This window comes from Toxoplasma gondii, chromosome V, assembly GCF_000006565.2.
Source record: "Toxoplasma gondii ME49 chromosome V, whole genome shotgun sequence".
Lineage (NCBI taxonomy): Eukaryota > Apicomplexa > Conoidasida > Eucoccidiorida > Sarcocystidae > Toxoplasma > Toxoplasma gondii.
This window is the reverse complement of record NC_031472.1, coordinates 1,636,203-1,651,923: the sequence shown is the minus strand read 5'-3', so window position 1 is coordinate 1,651,923 and position 15,721 is coordinate 1,636,203. Positions and strand designations below refer to the sequence as shown.

General features: G+C 55.6%; 2 protein-coding genes across 2 annotated transcripts; one reads left to right on the top strand and one right to left on the bottom strand.

Annotated features, from left to right (window-relative positions):
* The first annotated feature begins 818 nt into the window (after positions 1–818).
* Positions 819–5,281, top strand: TGME49_286910 (hypothetical protein). The gene has a single exon (XM_002369266.2). It carries the CDS (start codon positions 1,601–1,603, stop codon positions 4,775–4,777), a length of 3,177 nt encoding a protein of 1,058 aa, XP_002369307.1. The 5' UTR covers positions 819–1,600; the 3' UTR covers positions 4,778–5,281.
* A 747-nt stretch (positions 5,282–6,028) lies between these two features.
* Positions 6,029–15,366, bottom strand: TGME49_286920 (SWIRM domain-containing protein). The gene is made up of 11 exons (XM_002369267.2): positions 13,796–15,366; positions 13,128–13,365; positions 12,457–12,583; positions 11,399–11,521; positions 11,096–11,229; positions 10,043–10,244; positions 9,552–9,649; positions 8,923–8,995; positions 8,267–8,393; positions 7,325–7,937; positions 6,029–7,027 (listed from the first exon to the last, which is right to left on the bottom strand). The coding sequence occupies exons 1-11, from the start codon at positions 14,308–14,310 to the stop codon at positions 6,935–6,937; spliced, it is 2,343 nt and encodes a 780-aa protein (XP_002369308.1). The 5' UTR covers positions 14,311–15,366; the 3' UTR covers positions 6,029–6,934.
* Between the last annotated feature and the right edge of the window lie 355 nt (positions 15,367–15,721).

Here is a 15,721-nt window from a genome sequence, read left to right as displayed (position 1 = left end):
ACCGCGTTTTCTCATCCGTGAAAATGACCCATTGCAGTTCAGCTGTGCATGCATTGTTTTTGCGCATGTCTGCACACTCGTCCTTTTCGATAGATGCGCCGCGGTGTGTGCGCTTGCTTCTGCCTGTGCACCTCAATCCTTGCTGGCTTCACCTGCGTACTTCCTGGACGAAACAGGCGATTTTTTTGCAGGATCGAGCATCTTTCTGTCCAGTTCTCCTACTCTCGTCTCTGCTTTCTTTACCTCCGGAGTCCTTCCCTGAGGTCCGTCGCACTGCAGTGTCTTGAGCCGGCGCACAGCGCGGACGCGTTTTTCTCGTCTCCGCGGAGAGAGAGAGAGAGAAACTCCGTTCCCCACTGATTGCTTTCATTTTCGCAGTTCTCTTCAGGAACGAATTCACCGGCTTCCCCGGCCGGACGAAGGAACCGAGGACCGAGTTTTCACTCGAAGTCTCCGCGTTCTGCTTTCAGCGGCTCGGGTGTATGTACACCGCACGCCCAGCGATCGCTGGCCACTGCCTCTTTGTGCATATGCATGTTTGAGCAAAAGCATCTTCGGCGTCTTCGTTGCGCCTCGGAGATTCTTTCTTGCACCCGAACGCTCCAGGACTTGCAGGAACGCTTCTCGCTTTCATGTCTCTGCAGAAATGCGACTTTTTCTCTCGCCGCCAGCCGGCGCGGGTGCTCCATCGCGTTTCTTCACCTGCGCCGCGGTTCTCTCCTTCTAGACTGAGGCTCTCGTTTCGCCTGTTTTTTTTGACGCACACCTTTCTTGTCGCGTCTTGCGTCTGTTCCTCTCGGTGTTGAGCAAGAGAGGACGTCCAGCGCCCTGTGCGTCTCTCGGCATCCCTGCAACCCAGTCTCTCGGCATCCCCGCAACCGAGTCTCTCAGGTCTCCCCAGATCTGCGCCTCCGTCCACTCTCAAGATTTCTCCAACAAAGACCCCACCCAACCTCTTGACAGCGAGGACGCGACTGGAAACCGGAATTCCCCATTCTTGCCCGGACTCGCGCAAAGAAGCTCCGCATTCATCTATGCATGCCTAAACATGTACTTTATATATATATATATATATATATACATGTTTGTTTGTGTACAACGATCTCTCTGTATTCCTGCGTAGCTAAATGTCAGTATATGTATGTGGTTTTTCTGGATGTCTTGTCTGCAGGTTCATGTTGATCTGTATTTCAGCATGGCTGTGCATACTTCGTCTATGCGTATGGAAGGAGAAAAGAGTACAACGATGCAAGTGTAACTGTGTGCAGGCATCTGTATCCGTGGACTGTGGCGCCGCCGTTTCCTCGGCACCGCCATGAATCCGAGCTCTTCGTTTCTCCGGTCCTCCTCCACGCCGACGGTGTGTCTGCCGGTCTTCCTCATCTTTTCACACGAGAAGCGACCTTTCTTTTTCTCTCCTTTCTCCGCGAAAGAACAGACAGACGCAAGAAGAAAACTCCCGCGGAGCCGCTGCTCCATCCTGGCGTGACTGTTCGATCCGCGCCACTTGCATGCGGACGGAGACAGGAAGGACAAGAGGGACGCGCCGCACAGTCTGGAGACGAAGCGCCGGAGTCTCGAGAAGACGTTCCGACCCAGCATGGCTCGCGTGAAGGCGAAGACCTCGACGAAGCGCGCGCAGCCGCGAGCCTCTGCTGCGCAAGTTCCTGTCGCGCGTCGCGACGCGCGCGGACAGGCTCATGCCTCGCGACTGTTGTGCAAACGAGGCAGGCGAGTCGGCGGAACGGAGAGAGAAGAGAAGAGAGGGCCTCTGCGAAGACTCTCTGAGGCGCGTACAGATCCGCGCGGGTCGCCGAGCTCCAGTGTCTCTCCAGGTCTCGCGAAGAAGCGCATTAGGCGTCCGCTTTCGCCGAGAAGAGCTTCGCGCTTGGCCGCTCTTGCGCGCCGCAACGTTTTCACGAGGGCGCACCCCAGAGGCTGCAGCCGCGGTCGGGAGCTTCCAGACGCGAATGAGGCCTCTGGAGAGGAAACGAGGGAAGGAGCGTTCTTTTCAGACGGGGAGGAAGACGCGTCTGAAGATCAGAAGACCCGTTTGCGTGAGAGACGGAGGGGAGATGCGTCGAAGTCGACAGACGCTTCTTTCGAACTGGGTGGAAAACGCGACGAACGCATGCCCACACCCGCCGAGAGCCTCCACACAGACGCGTCTGTCTCGGCATCTTCGTCTTCTTCTTCGTCTGTTTCCTCCTCGCTTTCCTCGTCTCTGTTCGCGGAGGAAGTGCCAAGAGGCTGGACGGCTTCGAAGGTCCACCAGCCGCGAGGCTGCGGCCCAGCGAGGAGTCTGAAGGAACGGAGTCCGCTCTTTCCTGGGCAAAACGAAGTCCCCCCGGAGAAGCTCGCAAGGAGTCCACGCCGGTGGACTCCAGGCTACGCAGCCGCAGTCGAAGACTCTGACTGTACGTACACCGGAGCGTGGTGCGAGTACCGGCGCGACGGGTCGAACGCACCGGCGCTGCCTGCCGCCTGTGTCGCAGGCTGGTTTTCGGCCTGTGCGCGTTGCGGAGCTTCTCGGCGGATGTCGCCGACTCTTTCGCTTCCTTTCGAGGGTGACGACGCGCCTCGAGCTGTCGTGAGCTCCCTCTCTCGCTCCTCAGGTCCCGCTGTCTCTCTCGCCTGCGCATGCGGTCCAGACGGCGCCTCTGGCGACGCTGAGCTCCTTGCAGACTCCCGCGCGAGCGGCGACACCGCAGAGGAAGCCGTCACGCGACGCTGGAGGCGCGGCTCGTTCGGCCGTCCATCCTCCTGGGGAGAAGAAGGAGACGGAGAAGAGGGAGAAGAAGGAGAAGAAGGAGAAGAAGGAGAAGGTTTGCGAGGCAGAAAGAGACTCCGCATCCTGAGTGTGGACGCGAGTGGAGGGTATGGAGTCTCGGGAGTCATCACGGTGATTGACGAAGCTGCGTTCGAGAGGCGGCTCGCGGATGAGCTGCTCAGGCGCCAGTTGGCGGCGCTTGGACAGACGCCTACGGCTGCATGCCGGGAGTCAAACAAGCCGCGGCAAGTGCATGCGCAGACGCATACGCGAGAAGAGGGAGACCAAGAGAGAGAAGAGAGAGAAGAGAGAGACCAAGAGAGCGAACAAGAAAGAGAAGACGACAGAGAGACCGAACCCCCAGCGGCGTCTAAGGGTGAGGTGCGAAGCAGCTGTAGTGTTGGAGCGTCGTCCGCGTCGCTTTTCCGCGAGGACATGGAAATCGTCTCAGGCGTTTTCGAGTCGAGTGAGGCGTTGGAGGCCTTCGCGGACGACGGCGAGGCCGTGGGGGCTCTCCTTGGAAGCCGCGAGTCCGAATCTTCACCTTCCGTCCCCGACAAATCCCGGACGTCTCACCTGGACACAGACTGCGATCCTTCTGCTTCTTCTTCTCGCTCTGCGTCGGGTGACCAGCGCCTGGAGTGCGAGAGTTGCCCAGAGAGGCGGACAAAAGAGAGGCGGACTCTGTTTTCTCGAGCGTCTCCCTCTTCGTTCCAGTCGCTGCATGCGCCGGGCGCCCACCACCGTCGCATGCTCTGCGAGTTCCTGCTCCGGGTGGCGACGAGAAGGGAGCAGCTTGAGCGCCTCGGCAGGCGTCTCGCGGTTGTGCCTCTCCCGCAGCTGTCCATGGAGGCAGTCGAGGCCGCACAGCGCCGCTCTGAGCGAGGAGACGCGAGATACATGCGTGAAAGCCTCGCGGGGACTTCGCTTTCTTTCTCCAAGGGTGCTGCTCCAGTCCACCGCGACTGTCGAGGCGGCAACTATACAGACGCCGAGGTTTCCTTTGCGACGCCGAGGCGAGAAGGAGAACAAGCGGCTCTTGGGTCTGTCGACGCGAGAGACAACGCGCTCTGTGCGTCCTTGTCGTCTGCACCCTCCACTTCTTCTCTCGCGTCTTCAGCGCCTTCTTCTCCGCTTCCTTCAGCTTCTTCTCTCGCTTCTTCAATTCCTTCTTCTCCGCTTCCTTCTGTGTGTTCTGGTTCTTCTCTGCCTTCCTCTCCTCTCCCGTCAACGTTGCTTTCTTCCTCGTTTCTCCCTGCTCTTCCGCCGCTATCGAGCGAGGCCAATGGATGCTCGTGGGGGGCGGCGACGTCGACTGTCGCAGTCGATTCTGGAAAATGTTCGAGTTCTCTCGTTAAGCCGACGGAGTCTCTTATTAACGTTCCTCGCGTTGTTTCATCTGCCTCGACGGTTCTCTCTGGCGAGCTCGAGTCCGACCGCATCGACTCTTCCGACGCCCCGTCTCCCTCCTTCGAGAAAAACTCGCCTGCGACTGGACCTGTGAAACAGCCTTTCTCTTCCGCCGTACCGGACTCTCCTCTCTTTGCTTCTCTCCCTTCTTCACCGCCGTCTTCGCTGTCGTCTTCGCCTTCTTTTCCGTCATTACACGCAGCGCCTGGCGTCGGCCGGCTTGCGGCGCGCGGGAGCGCTCGAGTCCCAGGCGCTGGCGCCGCCAACGAAGAGACAGCAGAGACTGCCGGCGAGAAACGAGACAGAGAGACGGAAGCGAGTGCTCGCAAGAAAGGAGATTCCGGCGGAGAAGAAGTTGCAAGAAGCGATCCATGCAGGGGGAAACGCGAGAGCGAGGGAGGAGACAGACGAGACACCGAAAGAGGCGAGAGACATCGGGGAAGCGAGACGGAGGGTGTCGGAAGAGAAAGAGAGCGTCCCTGCGCTGGAACGCTCTTTGATGATTTCATCAGGTCTTTCGAAAGAAGGCAACGCGCAGCCGAACTCGCGAGATGGCGAGATGTCGAAGAATCTTTTGCGTGGTTACACTCGGGATAGTCTTGTTTTCGTTTTCTCTCCTTTCACCGTTTCGCGCTTTTCTCGACGCCCGTTCTTCCCCATGCCCTCTCCATATTATATCCTTCTTCTCTGTCTCTGTCTGTGTCTGTGTCTCTGTCTCCTTCCTTCTACCTCTCTACCTCGCTGTCTCTCTTCACCCATCTCTCTTGTGTCTCTGTCTCTCGCTCTCCCTTGCCCTTTCTTTCCTTCTGTGTCTCTCACCCTGCCCTTCTCTCTCCGTCCGTCTATCGCCTTCTCTTAGCAGCAGCCGCGCTCTGCGCAGGCGCTTCTCCAAGCATGTCGCAACTCTCTGCATGCGCGGTTTCGATTGTCTCAAGCGCAGATGCGCCTCCGACAGCCGCGCGCGCCTCGGCTTGTGCAGTGTTCGCTTTCTGACAAAGAGAGACAGCTCCGCGTTCCGTTTCCTCCGTCTCTGCATGCATGCGTTTCTCCTCTGAGACCCCGAAGAATCGCAACGACTGCAGGGACGCTGCAGAGCACAGCTCACCTTCTACGGAAGACGATCCGAAGTCGATTTAACAGATCGATGGTGCAAGCCTCGATGCCTTCGACATGGTGGCTACGAAAGACACAGGAGAGCTTGGAGCTCGAAAAAAGTGAAAGCATTCGGAGATGCACATGCGCCTGTAATGGCATAGAAACGCTTCCGTTAAAAATGTGGAGAGGCGCATTTGACCGCCGCTAGAAAATGCATGCATGTACCCTTTCTTCCACACACATGCGTAGACTTGGAGATCAAAACCTGCAAAAAGGTGATGATCCGTATCCGCCAGCATTCATGTTTGAATGCGAAGACACAACACCCTAGAAAACAGTTGATCTGCATTCACACTGCTTTGTGCATTTGTAAGCGAACTTCTCTGTACGCAAGTGTATATCCCTACCCTGAAATGTATCTGTTTTCCTACATACATGTATATACTAAGCATATATACATTTAGATATATATATATATATATATATATATATGCATAGGGAAGTATGTGTATGCGTAGGTCTGCAGGCCGACATATTTGTATACAGGTAAAAAGACGCGTAGATACAGTTACGCCGGCAAGGAGTGGTGTAGGTTCGCATATGGGTGTAGATCTGTAAGTCTCCAAGCGTGCCTGTTCAGGAGACTGTGCGTGAACAGATCGATCTGCGAGCGAAGGTCGGGAGTGAGGAGAGAGCGGGAATGGGTGCGAGAAAGGACGAGAACGAAGAGGAGTTGGAGACACGAGAGAACGCTCACTCTCACAAGTTCTCTCTGGACTGGTCGGCGAGTTTCGCGCAGACACAGTGGAGGCGGTGTGAGTTTGAGTTCGCGAAAAAGAAGTTTTGTTCTCGCCACATACGGCGCATTGCATGCACGATAACGAGTCGTCAACGCCCAGCTGGGCCTCGAGACGAAGCGCCGACATTTCCGAGTGAAGGCGATTTGCGTCGACGACGAGAAGACTCGGGACGACAGCGTTTCAGAAAGGAGAATCCGAGTCGCACAAAAAGCACAAGTGGAAAGAGCGACAGAGATTCCTGGCTTCCCCCTGTCTCCGCGTTCGAGCGAGAGGGGGGGGGGGAAGGGGCAGAAGACTCGCAAAAAAGAAGACTCGAGAGAAATCATGCATCGCAGAAAGAAGAGAACAGAAAAGAAGACTGGTAGGAAGGGAAGAGTGCTGGCGGGGAAAAGAAAAAGAATCCGAGAGACTCGCTGGTCGCCTTGCGTCTCTCCACACCTGCGCCGTACCTGTCGGGGAGCCTCCCCGAGGAATGGAGACATCACGAAGCAGCGAACAGCAAAACCAAGAAGAAAGAAGAGACAAGAGTTTCTCGTATGTTCCCTGTGAGACACAAATCCCCAGGGCAGGCCCAGGACTGGCGAGCAGCGTTGAACGCCCTCTCCTTTCTCGCGCATAGCTTTCTCGTAGGTTGTCACTTTCTCTCTCGCATGTGCTCTCTTGCTTGTCGCCGACGTCGAGATTCACTCTGTTCTCGCGCGTTTTCCTCGTCTCTCCTTTCGCTCGCGCAGGGAAAAACTCCGCATCGGTCCTCTTCCTTTCAAGGGATAGGTCGGCGCTCACGGAGCAGAACTCCTTGTCGAGGCGCGAGAACCGCGTTCGACGTCTGTGAGTTCTGTCGCAAGCAGAGCCGAGGAAATCAAGGCAGCGCCGTCAGCGCAGCTTCCTTCGTCTTGACTAACTCCGCCGCGAGGTCTCTGTGCTCGTTCAGCAACTGGGAGAACTTCGTTTCCTGCAACAATCAAAGAGAACAAACCGTCACAGCTTTTCTGTGCTGGCCACACAGCGGCGGTCTCGGCTTCCCTCGCTTGGCCGGAACACAGGCTCGCCTTCGGAGACAAAAAGCACCGACGAGAAGAGCGAAAAGAGCGAGAAGAGTGAGAAGAGCGAAAAGAGCGAGAAGAGCGAGAAGAGAGAAGAGAAGCGAGGACGAACAAATCGAGGAAAACAGCAGGGAACGCGAGGTGGTGGAGGCAGAGAGGAGAGACGAACCGCGACAGAGGATACCACCGTGAGAGAGCGGGCGTACCATTGCAGCCTTGCTTTGCGCGATTCTGGTTTGAAGAACTTGCATTTTGTTCATGCGAAGTTCGAGTTTCTCGAGTTGGAGCTTCACAACTTCACTCATGATTTCTTTGACTTCTTTCTCCTCAACTTTCGCCAGTTCCCGCGCCGCTGCGGCGCCTGCAGCGACCGCCGTCGCACAAGCCACCTGCAAATCGCAGTCGCCGATCAAGCCTCGGTTCTCTGAATTTGCCAACCAAGGCCTCCTCTCTCTCTTCTCCCTGTCTTCGTCTTTCTCCCCCTCTCTCCTCTCCTCTTTCCCCGTCTTCTCCTGAGCACTCTCCGCCTCGTTCTTCGTTCCTGTCACTCGCGGCGTCTTCTCGCCGTTCTCGCGTCTCTTGCCGCTGGCCTCCGGCGCCGCCTCTCTCTCCGCTGGCGTCTCTCTCTGCTCCGGCGCCGCCTCTCTCTCGCCTCGCGCCGGTGTCTCCTCGTCGCCGAGGAGGTCGACCGTCGCCTTGAGGGCGGCGCGCGCGGCTGCCGCGGCGACGGAGGGATGCACCGAGGAGGCGAGGAAGGCGAGGAGAGACAGCAGAGGATTCTTGAAGTGGCGGAACGGCCCTGCGTCCGCTCCGCCGCCGCTGAGACATCGCGCAAAGAGGGAGAACGCCGAGTGAGCAGGAAACGCGGCAGGCAGGAAACGCGGCAGGAGGGAAACGCGAAGGCAAAGGACGCAGAGCAGCAGAAAGAAGAGATGCAGAAGAGCGAATACGATACGGAAGACGAGAAAGAACGCGACGAGAAAGAAGGAGAAACAGACGAGAGCGGGGCAGGCGAACGAGAGAGGCGTGAACGCCACAGACGAGCCAGAGACGACGATGTGTGTCTTGTCCGGAAACCTGGAGCGGTGAACGGCGGCGGAAGCAAGAAGACTGAAGCGTCGCAGTGGCAAGGTGGAACCAAAACTCACCGAGGAGGCAACAACGGCTCTTGAATCGGCAGCTGGATGAATCGCTCCACGCACATCTGCGCAGTCCGGCCGCCTCCGACGAACGCCGCCACCTCGTTCCAGTCGTTCAAGTGCCTCTCGATGCCCTCTGAACAGAAAGGAAAATGAGGATTCACGAAGGAAACGGGACCGATTTTGCCCCGAGGACGCAGGCGCGAAGCAGACGGAAAGGCGGCGCGACAGGAAAGCTCGACGCCCTCTCGACATCGACCCAGGAATCCCGGGCAGCGCGCTGTCGACGCTCTCTTTAGGCGAAACGGTGAACGACAGGGGCAAAGGACAGACGGGGAGATGAGCGGACCGTCACCGCGCGCGACGACGCACAAGCAGCAGGAGAGAGGAACGTACGAGCAGAGGAGTCAGAGGAGAAAACGACTCGCAGAGGAGAGAGAAGAAGATGGCACCCTGGCCCGCGCGTCTCCAAGACTGCGGCTCATGCAAGACATTTCACTGTTTTTCTCTCTCTCGCCACGAACAGATGTGGAGCCTCTTTCCTCAGGCGAGACGTTCGCGAGGCGACACACAAAAGCCGTCGAGTTGTCGGGTCTCGAAACGCGTTTCCAGCAACTGCATGCGTCGCCACTGCGTCGCCATTGCGTTGCCATTGCGTCGCCTACCGATCAGACGCTCCGTCTCCTCCAACGTCCACTTGCCGTCACTGCCGTCGCTGCCCATCAGCGGCAGACTGACCTGAGAAGGAGAGAAGAAGCAAGGAAACAAAGCTCGACAGGCCGTTGTTGCGCGAACCGAGAAGAGAGGTTCGCAACTGCGAGAACGAGGTGGAAGAGCGACTGAGGTCGCTCGAAAAACGCAAGAAAGAAGAGAAACATCCCCAGCCTCGCACCGCCGCAGACACCGATGGCGGAGCTGCGGCGAGACGCCTGTGCATGCGCCCACCAGTTCCACCGACTCAAGAGGGCAGGCAACGAGAAGAAAGACGCGAAACTCAGAGACAAAGAGCTCCGGCTTTGCACGGAGGATGCGGCAACTTCTTTACACCAATCTCTACTGATGGTTCGGAAGTCGTCTTCCCCAGTACCAACGCGACCAACAAGAGCGTCCGCTGAACGAAGACTGTTTTTGCGCTCGCGGGCGCAAGCAGGCTGGAGCGCCTCGAAGCTCTGAAGGCGAGCGACCTCCCTCTCTTCCCCTCCCTCTCTTTCCCTCTGTGCTTGGAAGAGGACGAAGCGCGGAACCCCCGCAAAGGGGAAGGCGAGACAGAGAAGCAGACATTCGGCGTTTTTACTTTCAGGAATTGACGCTCGGTCAGGACCGGAGGGTAGCGACCATCGGCGAAGCACTTGAGGCACCAGACGCACTTGTCCAGGACACCCAGGGAGACGCCTGAAAAAAAAGGAAGAAACACAGAAAAATGAAAAAAAAGGAAAAAACACAGAAAAATGAAAAAAAAAGGAAAAAACACAGAAAAATGAAAAAAAAAACAGGAAAAAGCAAAGGAGACACACGCTGCGCGAAGTTCAACTGCAAACGCATTCTGTGGCGCCAGTCGTGAGAAGAGCATATAAAAACGAAAGACAACTTGAAAAGAAGAGGGAGAAGAAATCTTTCGTCTTTCAATCGTTCTTCTTCGAGCCGCTCTTCCTTCTCTCACTCACGTTCCTGGCCTCCAACCTTTCTTCTCTGCTTCTTCTTCCTTCTTCCTTCTTTCTCATCTCAACCTAGAGAGCTACGGGGGGAAGCAGCTCCCCTTTTTCTTTTGTCAGCCGCTCCTCTCACCACGTGATCCGCCAGGACGCAAGACGTAGTAGGAGTAGAGACAGACTTTTCCGCATGCAGCGCATCTCCACGGTCCTGCACCGCCGGCCGCTGCCCCCTCGTCGCCCACTCCAGAAAGCGACGTCAAGGCAGAAAGCAACTGGTTCGGATACTCTCCCTTCTCCCCAGACACTTGAGAAGCCTCTCCGCGCTTCTGCAAGGTCTGCAAAAAACAACGAAGCGTTCAAAGTCCAACAGACACATGCCTGCACCTTCAGATGCATTCACACACATATTGCATATATATATATATATATATATATTTATTTATTTTTATATGTTTATGAATATAAATAAGCGTGGTGCATATGCGTGCATATGGAGATCTAAACATACGCTTGAGCATACAACAATCACACTATATATAAAAGCACAACATGTATATATAGACGTATAAATATTTACATATATGCATAATGTGTAGAGGAACAATACATATATATATATATATTTATATATATACATAGATAGATAGATATGGTAATCCAAAGTGTGTATACATTTAAAATATGGACGCCGGAAACACCGAGGCAATGGGAGGCACGCGCCGACATCGTTTGTGGCCGCAAGTGGACACCGTGGAAGAAAACGTAAACGTTGAAACACAACTTTTGCGCCGATGGGCGCGTCACTCGACCTCTCCACCATAGATACATAAATGCACAATTACATATATACAGGTTCATGTGCCTATATATATATATATACATATATATATATATGTATGTCTGTATACAGATGTGCATAGATACAGATTTCGATACATTTGCATGGAGATCTAAATAGAGTGACAGCTGCTGGAAGAAGCCGATGCAGACCGCTACAGATACGTGGATACACCTACGTCGGAAAATGTGAACATATTGAGACAGGCAGATGCATGCATGCCCACATATCTACATATATGCAAGTACACGCAAACACAAACATATATATATATATATTGTTACATGTTGAAATGCATGTTGCTTTGCGTGGATCCGACTGGACGCGTGCGAGGTGTGGAGAGTTTACTTGGATATCTTTAAGCAGAATGTCTCTGCGTCTTGTGACTGCGCTGGGGATGGTCGCGGGATCGGCCTGGAAATTGATCACGCCCCAATAGTCGAGAAAACTGTGAAGACGCAGCAGCAGCGCTGCATCGGCCGCTGAAGAAACAGACAGACGAGAAGTGAGCAACGAGAGGTAGGGAGAAGAAGGAGAAGAAGACTGAGGAAGCACAGAGAAAAGAAAGACGAGAGGAGGAAGAGAGCCGAAGAAGCAGGCGGCGAGAGAGCAGAAAAAAAGACGAAGAAACCGAGGTAGAGAGGAACTCACCAATGACTCTGCGGCACTCCGAGAAAGAAAGATACTTTGTGGGGTCGGCGCGGTACAGGCTGACGACGGCCTGGCGGAGTTGCAAGTAGCGCTCCTCGAGTTCGGCGGCGGGCAAGCCAGAGTCTGAGAAAATGCAGACCTCTCGAGGAATCACTTCGGACAGGATCAATCCCCAAAAGAGAGTCCTCTGCGACTTGTATCGAAGAAGACGTTGTAGCGCCCGCGTCCATCTCTCAACCTCTTCGAAGTACAGTGGCAAAGACAAACGCCCCGGCCGTAGCCATCCCCATGCAGGCGACGCATGCAATTGACGAAAGACTTGCACGGATTCGAACTCGACAAAGAAGATGGACTACTTCTGCGAGCAAGTCGAAACTGCGAAGAACCACCGACGAGAACGCCATGTCGACGAAGAACAGGCAGCAGGCACATTTTCGATGGGGAGAACATGTAAAACGGCTGTTTTTTGTCAGAGACGCAGACAAATCATCTGTGAAAAGAAAAAAACCTCAGAAATGTGCATCCGAACCATGCGCGCCAGCAAGACGTTGTGACAACAGAAACCGGAAACAGTTCCTCTGTCACGACATCCCGTGAACGCAACTCACCAACTCATCACACAGCTGTCTGGATCTCGATTTCTTCCACACTCTCAGCTCGAACAATCCGGCCTATCTCCCAGTATTCACTCTACAGACCACAGGCCTACACCTCCACGGACGTACGCATGAAAACGTCGTGTGTGAATATCTCTATCCCCGTATGTAGAAACATACAGTTGCATACAAAATACACAAACAAATACATATGCATGCAGCTCCAAATATAGAATATATATATATATATATATGTATATTCTATGTGTACGCATGTATGGGCGCCAACGTCCAGTGCTTCACCACACGCTTATCTCCCGCAGGCTCGGTCTGTCGTTCTGTTGGCCTCTGTATAGACCCCAGGCGGCTTCTGGAACTTTGGAGGGGACTGGTTCAAGGGGAGAAGTATTCGAGAAGACAGCATTCGCGGCGAAGCTGCGCTGTCCACGGGCAGGCACCCACCGACAAAGAGAGACGGCAGAAGATCTCGTTCCACCGTGGCGAGTTTCGTTTCGTCAAACCAAAAGGTGCAGGAGGGAAGCTTGTAGGGTCCGCGACCCTCTTGTTGCTGAGCCTGTCTCCACGCTTCCTGCAAGCAGGGGATTGAACGCTCCACTCGAAAAGAAACTGTTTGTTGTCCACCTCATGCGCATGCTTTTGCTCTGCAAGACAGATCCCTGCCCGATCGGCTACAGACGCCGTCCTCAAAAAGAAGGAACGAGACGCCTCTCGCTCTGTCACTGCGCCTGTTCACGCAGCGCCTCGACGGACAGGCGCATCTGACCATCTGAAACGCCCTGCGTCTGTTCAGGTGATCCGCGGTCCAGAACTCAGTGAGGATACACAGGGCCAACTTCAGGCGCTGAGTTCAAAGGACAAGTACTGTAGGCATGGAACAGTTTGAACTCCGTGAAGACGAGTGTAACGCCTTCGTTCCGTTACCTCTCGTGGTATGTGCGTCTTTAGCGGCCATTTTCTACTGCCTGCGACGCAATGCGCCGCTTGACCCCCGGCTCCCGTGGACCTCTGCGTTGAAAGCGCGTCCCTTTCCCTCGCCCTCCACACCAACAGAGGACCCGCGATCGAACGAAGCACCCCGTCTTCATGGCTCATGCATTCGCCTTTCCAATTACCTCTTCTCGTTCGCGCAGCTTCTCTTCGTCGAGAGGGACCGGCGGACGGTCTGCCCGGACTCCGGCGCCAGTCCCCGGTGCGCCGTCGCCTCCTTTTGCGGTCTCCTCACCCTTGACGCCGTCCGCGGGGGGGGAAGCCAGCTGCTCGCGGAAGTCCTCCGAAGGTACGCTGACTGTGGCGAAAGTCGCTGTCGAAACGAGAATGGAGGAAGTCACGTTCTTGTCGTACGGCGGAAGTCTGCAGGCACATGCAGGGACCCGCGGACGTCAACGCGTCGCATCTTCGCGAACGCCTCTCATCGTCACTCTACTGGCGCGCCTGCTCTGCAGTTCTGGACTGGCTCCTTAGCCGCGGAGTCGTTGACTCGTTGTCGGCGAGTGCGAAACGGCTCCCTCGTCTTCTCTTTGTCTCTTCCCTTTCTTCAAAAAGGCGCCGACTCCTGAGACAACGTCGACTCGCTGGCCTCGCGTCGGCGTATCCAGTGACTGGGGAGAAGAACAGAGCAGCCTCTCGCATCCTGCCTCTTCGTCACCTCTCGCGTTTCCTCTCCTGTGCTGCTTCTCTCGTCTGCTTTCCTTCGTCCCTCATCTGCTTTCCTTCTTCCCTCATCTGCTTTCCTTCTTCTCTCGTCTGCGTTCTTTCTTCTCGCATGCGTCGTCCTCCCTACCTGGCGACGTTCGGGGCGATTTCTACAGGCTTGTTTTCCCCCTTTCTGTTGAGCGCCGCGCCAGTTGTGCCTCCGCCAGCGTTGCCTCGGTCGTCGCGCGTGACGCCGTTCTCGCCTCTCTCTGCGTCGTCTTCTTCCCCCATAGGCGACGTTCTGCGAGCGAGGTCCGCAGGCGCGACGTCTGGAGCCGCATGGAGAACAGCTCCTGCGACGACCTGTGAAGTGCCAAGAGGCGAGAAGGACTGCAGAGCTTCACGGGGCACAGGACAGTCTTCCGGAGACGCTCCCGCATGCATGCACTCCGCGTTTGCTCGCAGGCGCTTCACATTTTCTTCCGTCTCCGGCGCCAACGGCCGCTTCCCCTCACGCCCCTCGCACGAACTCGCAGGTCCACATCCTGCGCCTCGCGCCGCCTCGGCTGTCTCGACACCTCTCGCAGGGTCTTCGCCAGAGGCTCCCGCGGAGGGAGCAAACTCTGGCTTCTGTGGGGGAGGTATTGCGTCCTCATTCGACATCGCGGCATGCGACGAGAGAAGAGGAAATGGAGAGGAGAAGGAAGCGAGACAAACCGGAGGAGAGGGAGACGAGGGAGTGAGAAGGGGAAGAAGCGAGAGGGAGGTGGAACGATTTAACGAAGAGAAAGCGACCAAACTCGACACGAGAAGAGAAGAATCCGTTTGTAGAAGTCAGGGGAAAGGCGAAGGACGCCGAGGGAGCCTGGAAGAAGATGCGACAGAAAGACCGAGGGGAGAACAGGCGCGAGAGGCATCAGATGCTTGGAAGCCCCAAGGACAACTGAGAACGTTCAATAAGAAACATGAAGAGAAGAAGAAAAACACACAGAAACGGCTTTCCGGAAACATAAGCATGCACTCGATCAGAAGAAACAGAGCCTTGGGAGGTCCTGTAAGAAACTCGAGAGAACGCTGGATTCAAACCGGAGTGTTCACGAAAATGACGATGAAGTGACGAGAAAAAGCAACCACGTCGGTTGGGGGTCGCCCTGGAAACTTCAGCTGGCCAGACACCCGAGGGTGAGGCACGGGAGAGCGACGATAGAAAAAGAAGGCCGCAGAGAGAACTTTCGAGCGGCCGCGACAACTAAAAATTCGAACCAGCAGAGAAGCGCGAACTTGCAGCTTCCGCCCACCTACTCTGGGTCCACTCGTCTGCGTTGTCGAGCGAGAATGAGACCAAGAAAGAGAAGAAAGAAACAGAAGAAAGAAAGAGGCCAGGTGAGACCTGCCGTCCCCCGAGGCGGGAACCGAGTCCAGAAAGAGCGGAACCCCGTTGCGTCGCGTTGGACGAGTGTCGCGGAGACAGAAGGCAGCGCTTTAACGGATTCCTGGGCTTCAGAAAGTCCGGTTTCCCTTTGAGCGCGGAAAGGCAGCAGAGAGGAAGAAGAATTATCCAAAACTGGGCGACCGCCGCGGCTGGAAAGCCGAAACGGTTACGTTGAGAATCCGAGAGCAAGCAAGACGGCAAAACGCACGGAAACCGTCGCCCTCCAGGTGTACATACACCCCAAGACGCGCCACACGCGTTCGGCGAAGCTGGCCGCTGTTGAAGTCACGGAAAAGAAGGTAAATGTGATCCTTTTTACCGCGGAAAACGCATGTCTCCCGCAGACCACCTGCTGCTGCAGAGACCGTTGCAGATCGTGCTCGGACGCCTGCAGTTCCGGGAAAAAGGAAGACCCTCCAATGAGACTGAGCGCGCGTCGAGGGCGACACACGCTCGATGTAGCTCGACTTGCTGGCAACTCTTAGATTTCTGCGTTATCAATCAACAAAGAAAGGAACTTCTTCAAAAGAAACTCTCCAACGGCGGTGCGGTTTTTCTACGAGCGGCGGAGACGATCCACCGCTGCCGCTTGTGGCGTTTCTGAAGTGTAGGAACGACGCAGACAGCTTGGAGTGGAAGGCT

Excerpts from the sequence above, each read along its gene's own strand:
- TGME49_286920 (XM_002369267.2), bottom strand. The coding sequence starts at position 14,310 with ATGTCGAATGAGGACGCAATACCTCCCCCACAGAAGCCAGAGTTTGCT. Across the intron at positions 11,522-12,456 it reads TCTGCCGTCTCTCTTTGTCG|ACTCTGGCTTGCCCGCCGCC; the intron begins GTGGGTGCCTGC and ends GCATTTTCTCAG. Across the intron at positions 9,650-10,042 it reads GCGTCCTGGCGGATCACGTG|GCGTCTCCCTGGGTGTCCTG; the intron begins GTGAGAGGAGCG and ends CTTTTTTTTCAG.
- TGME49_286910 (XM_002369266.2), top strand. The coding sequence starts at position 1,601 with ATGGCTCGCGTGAAGGCGAAGACCTCGACGAAGCGCGCGCAGCCGCGA.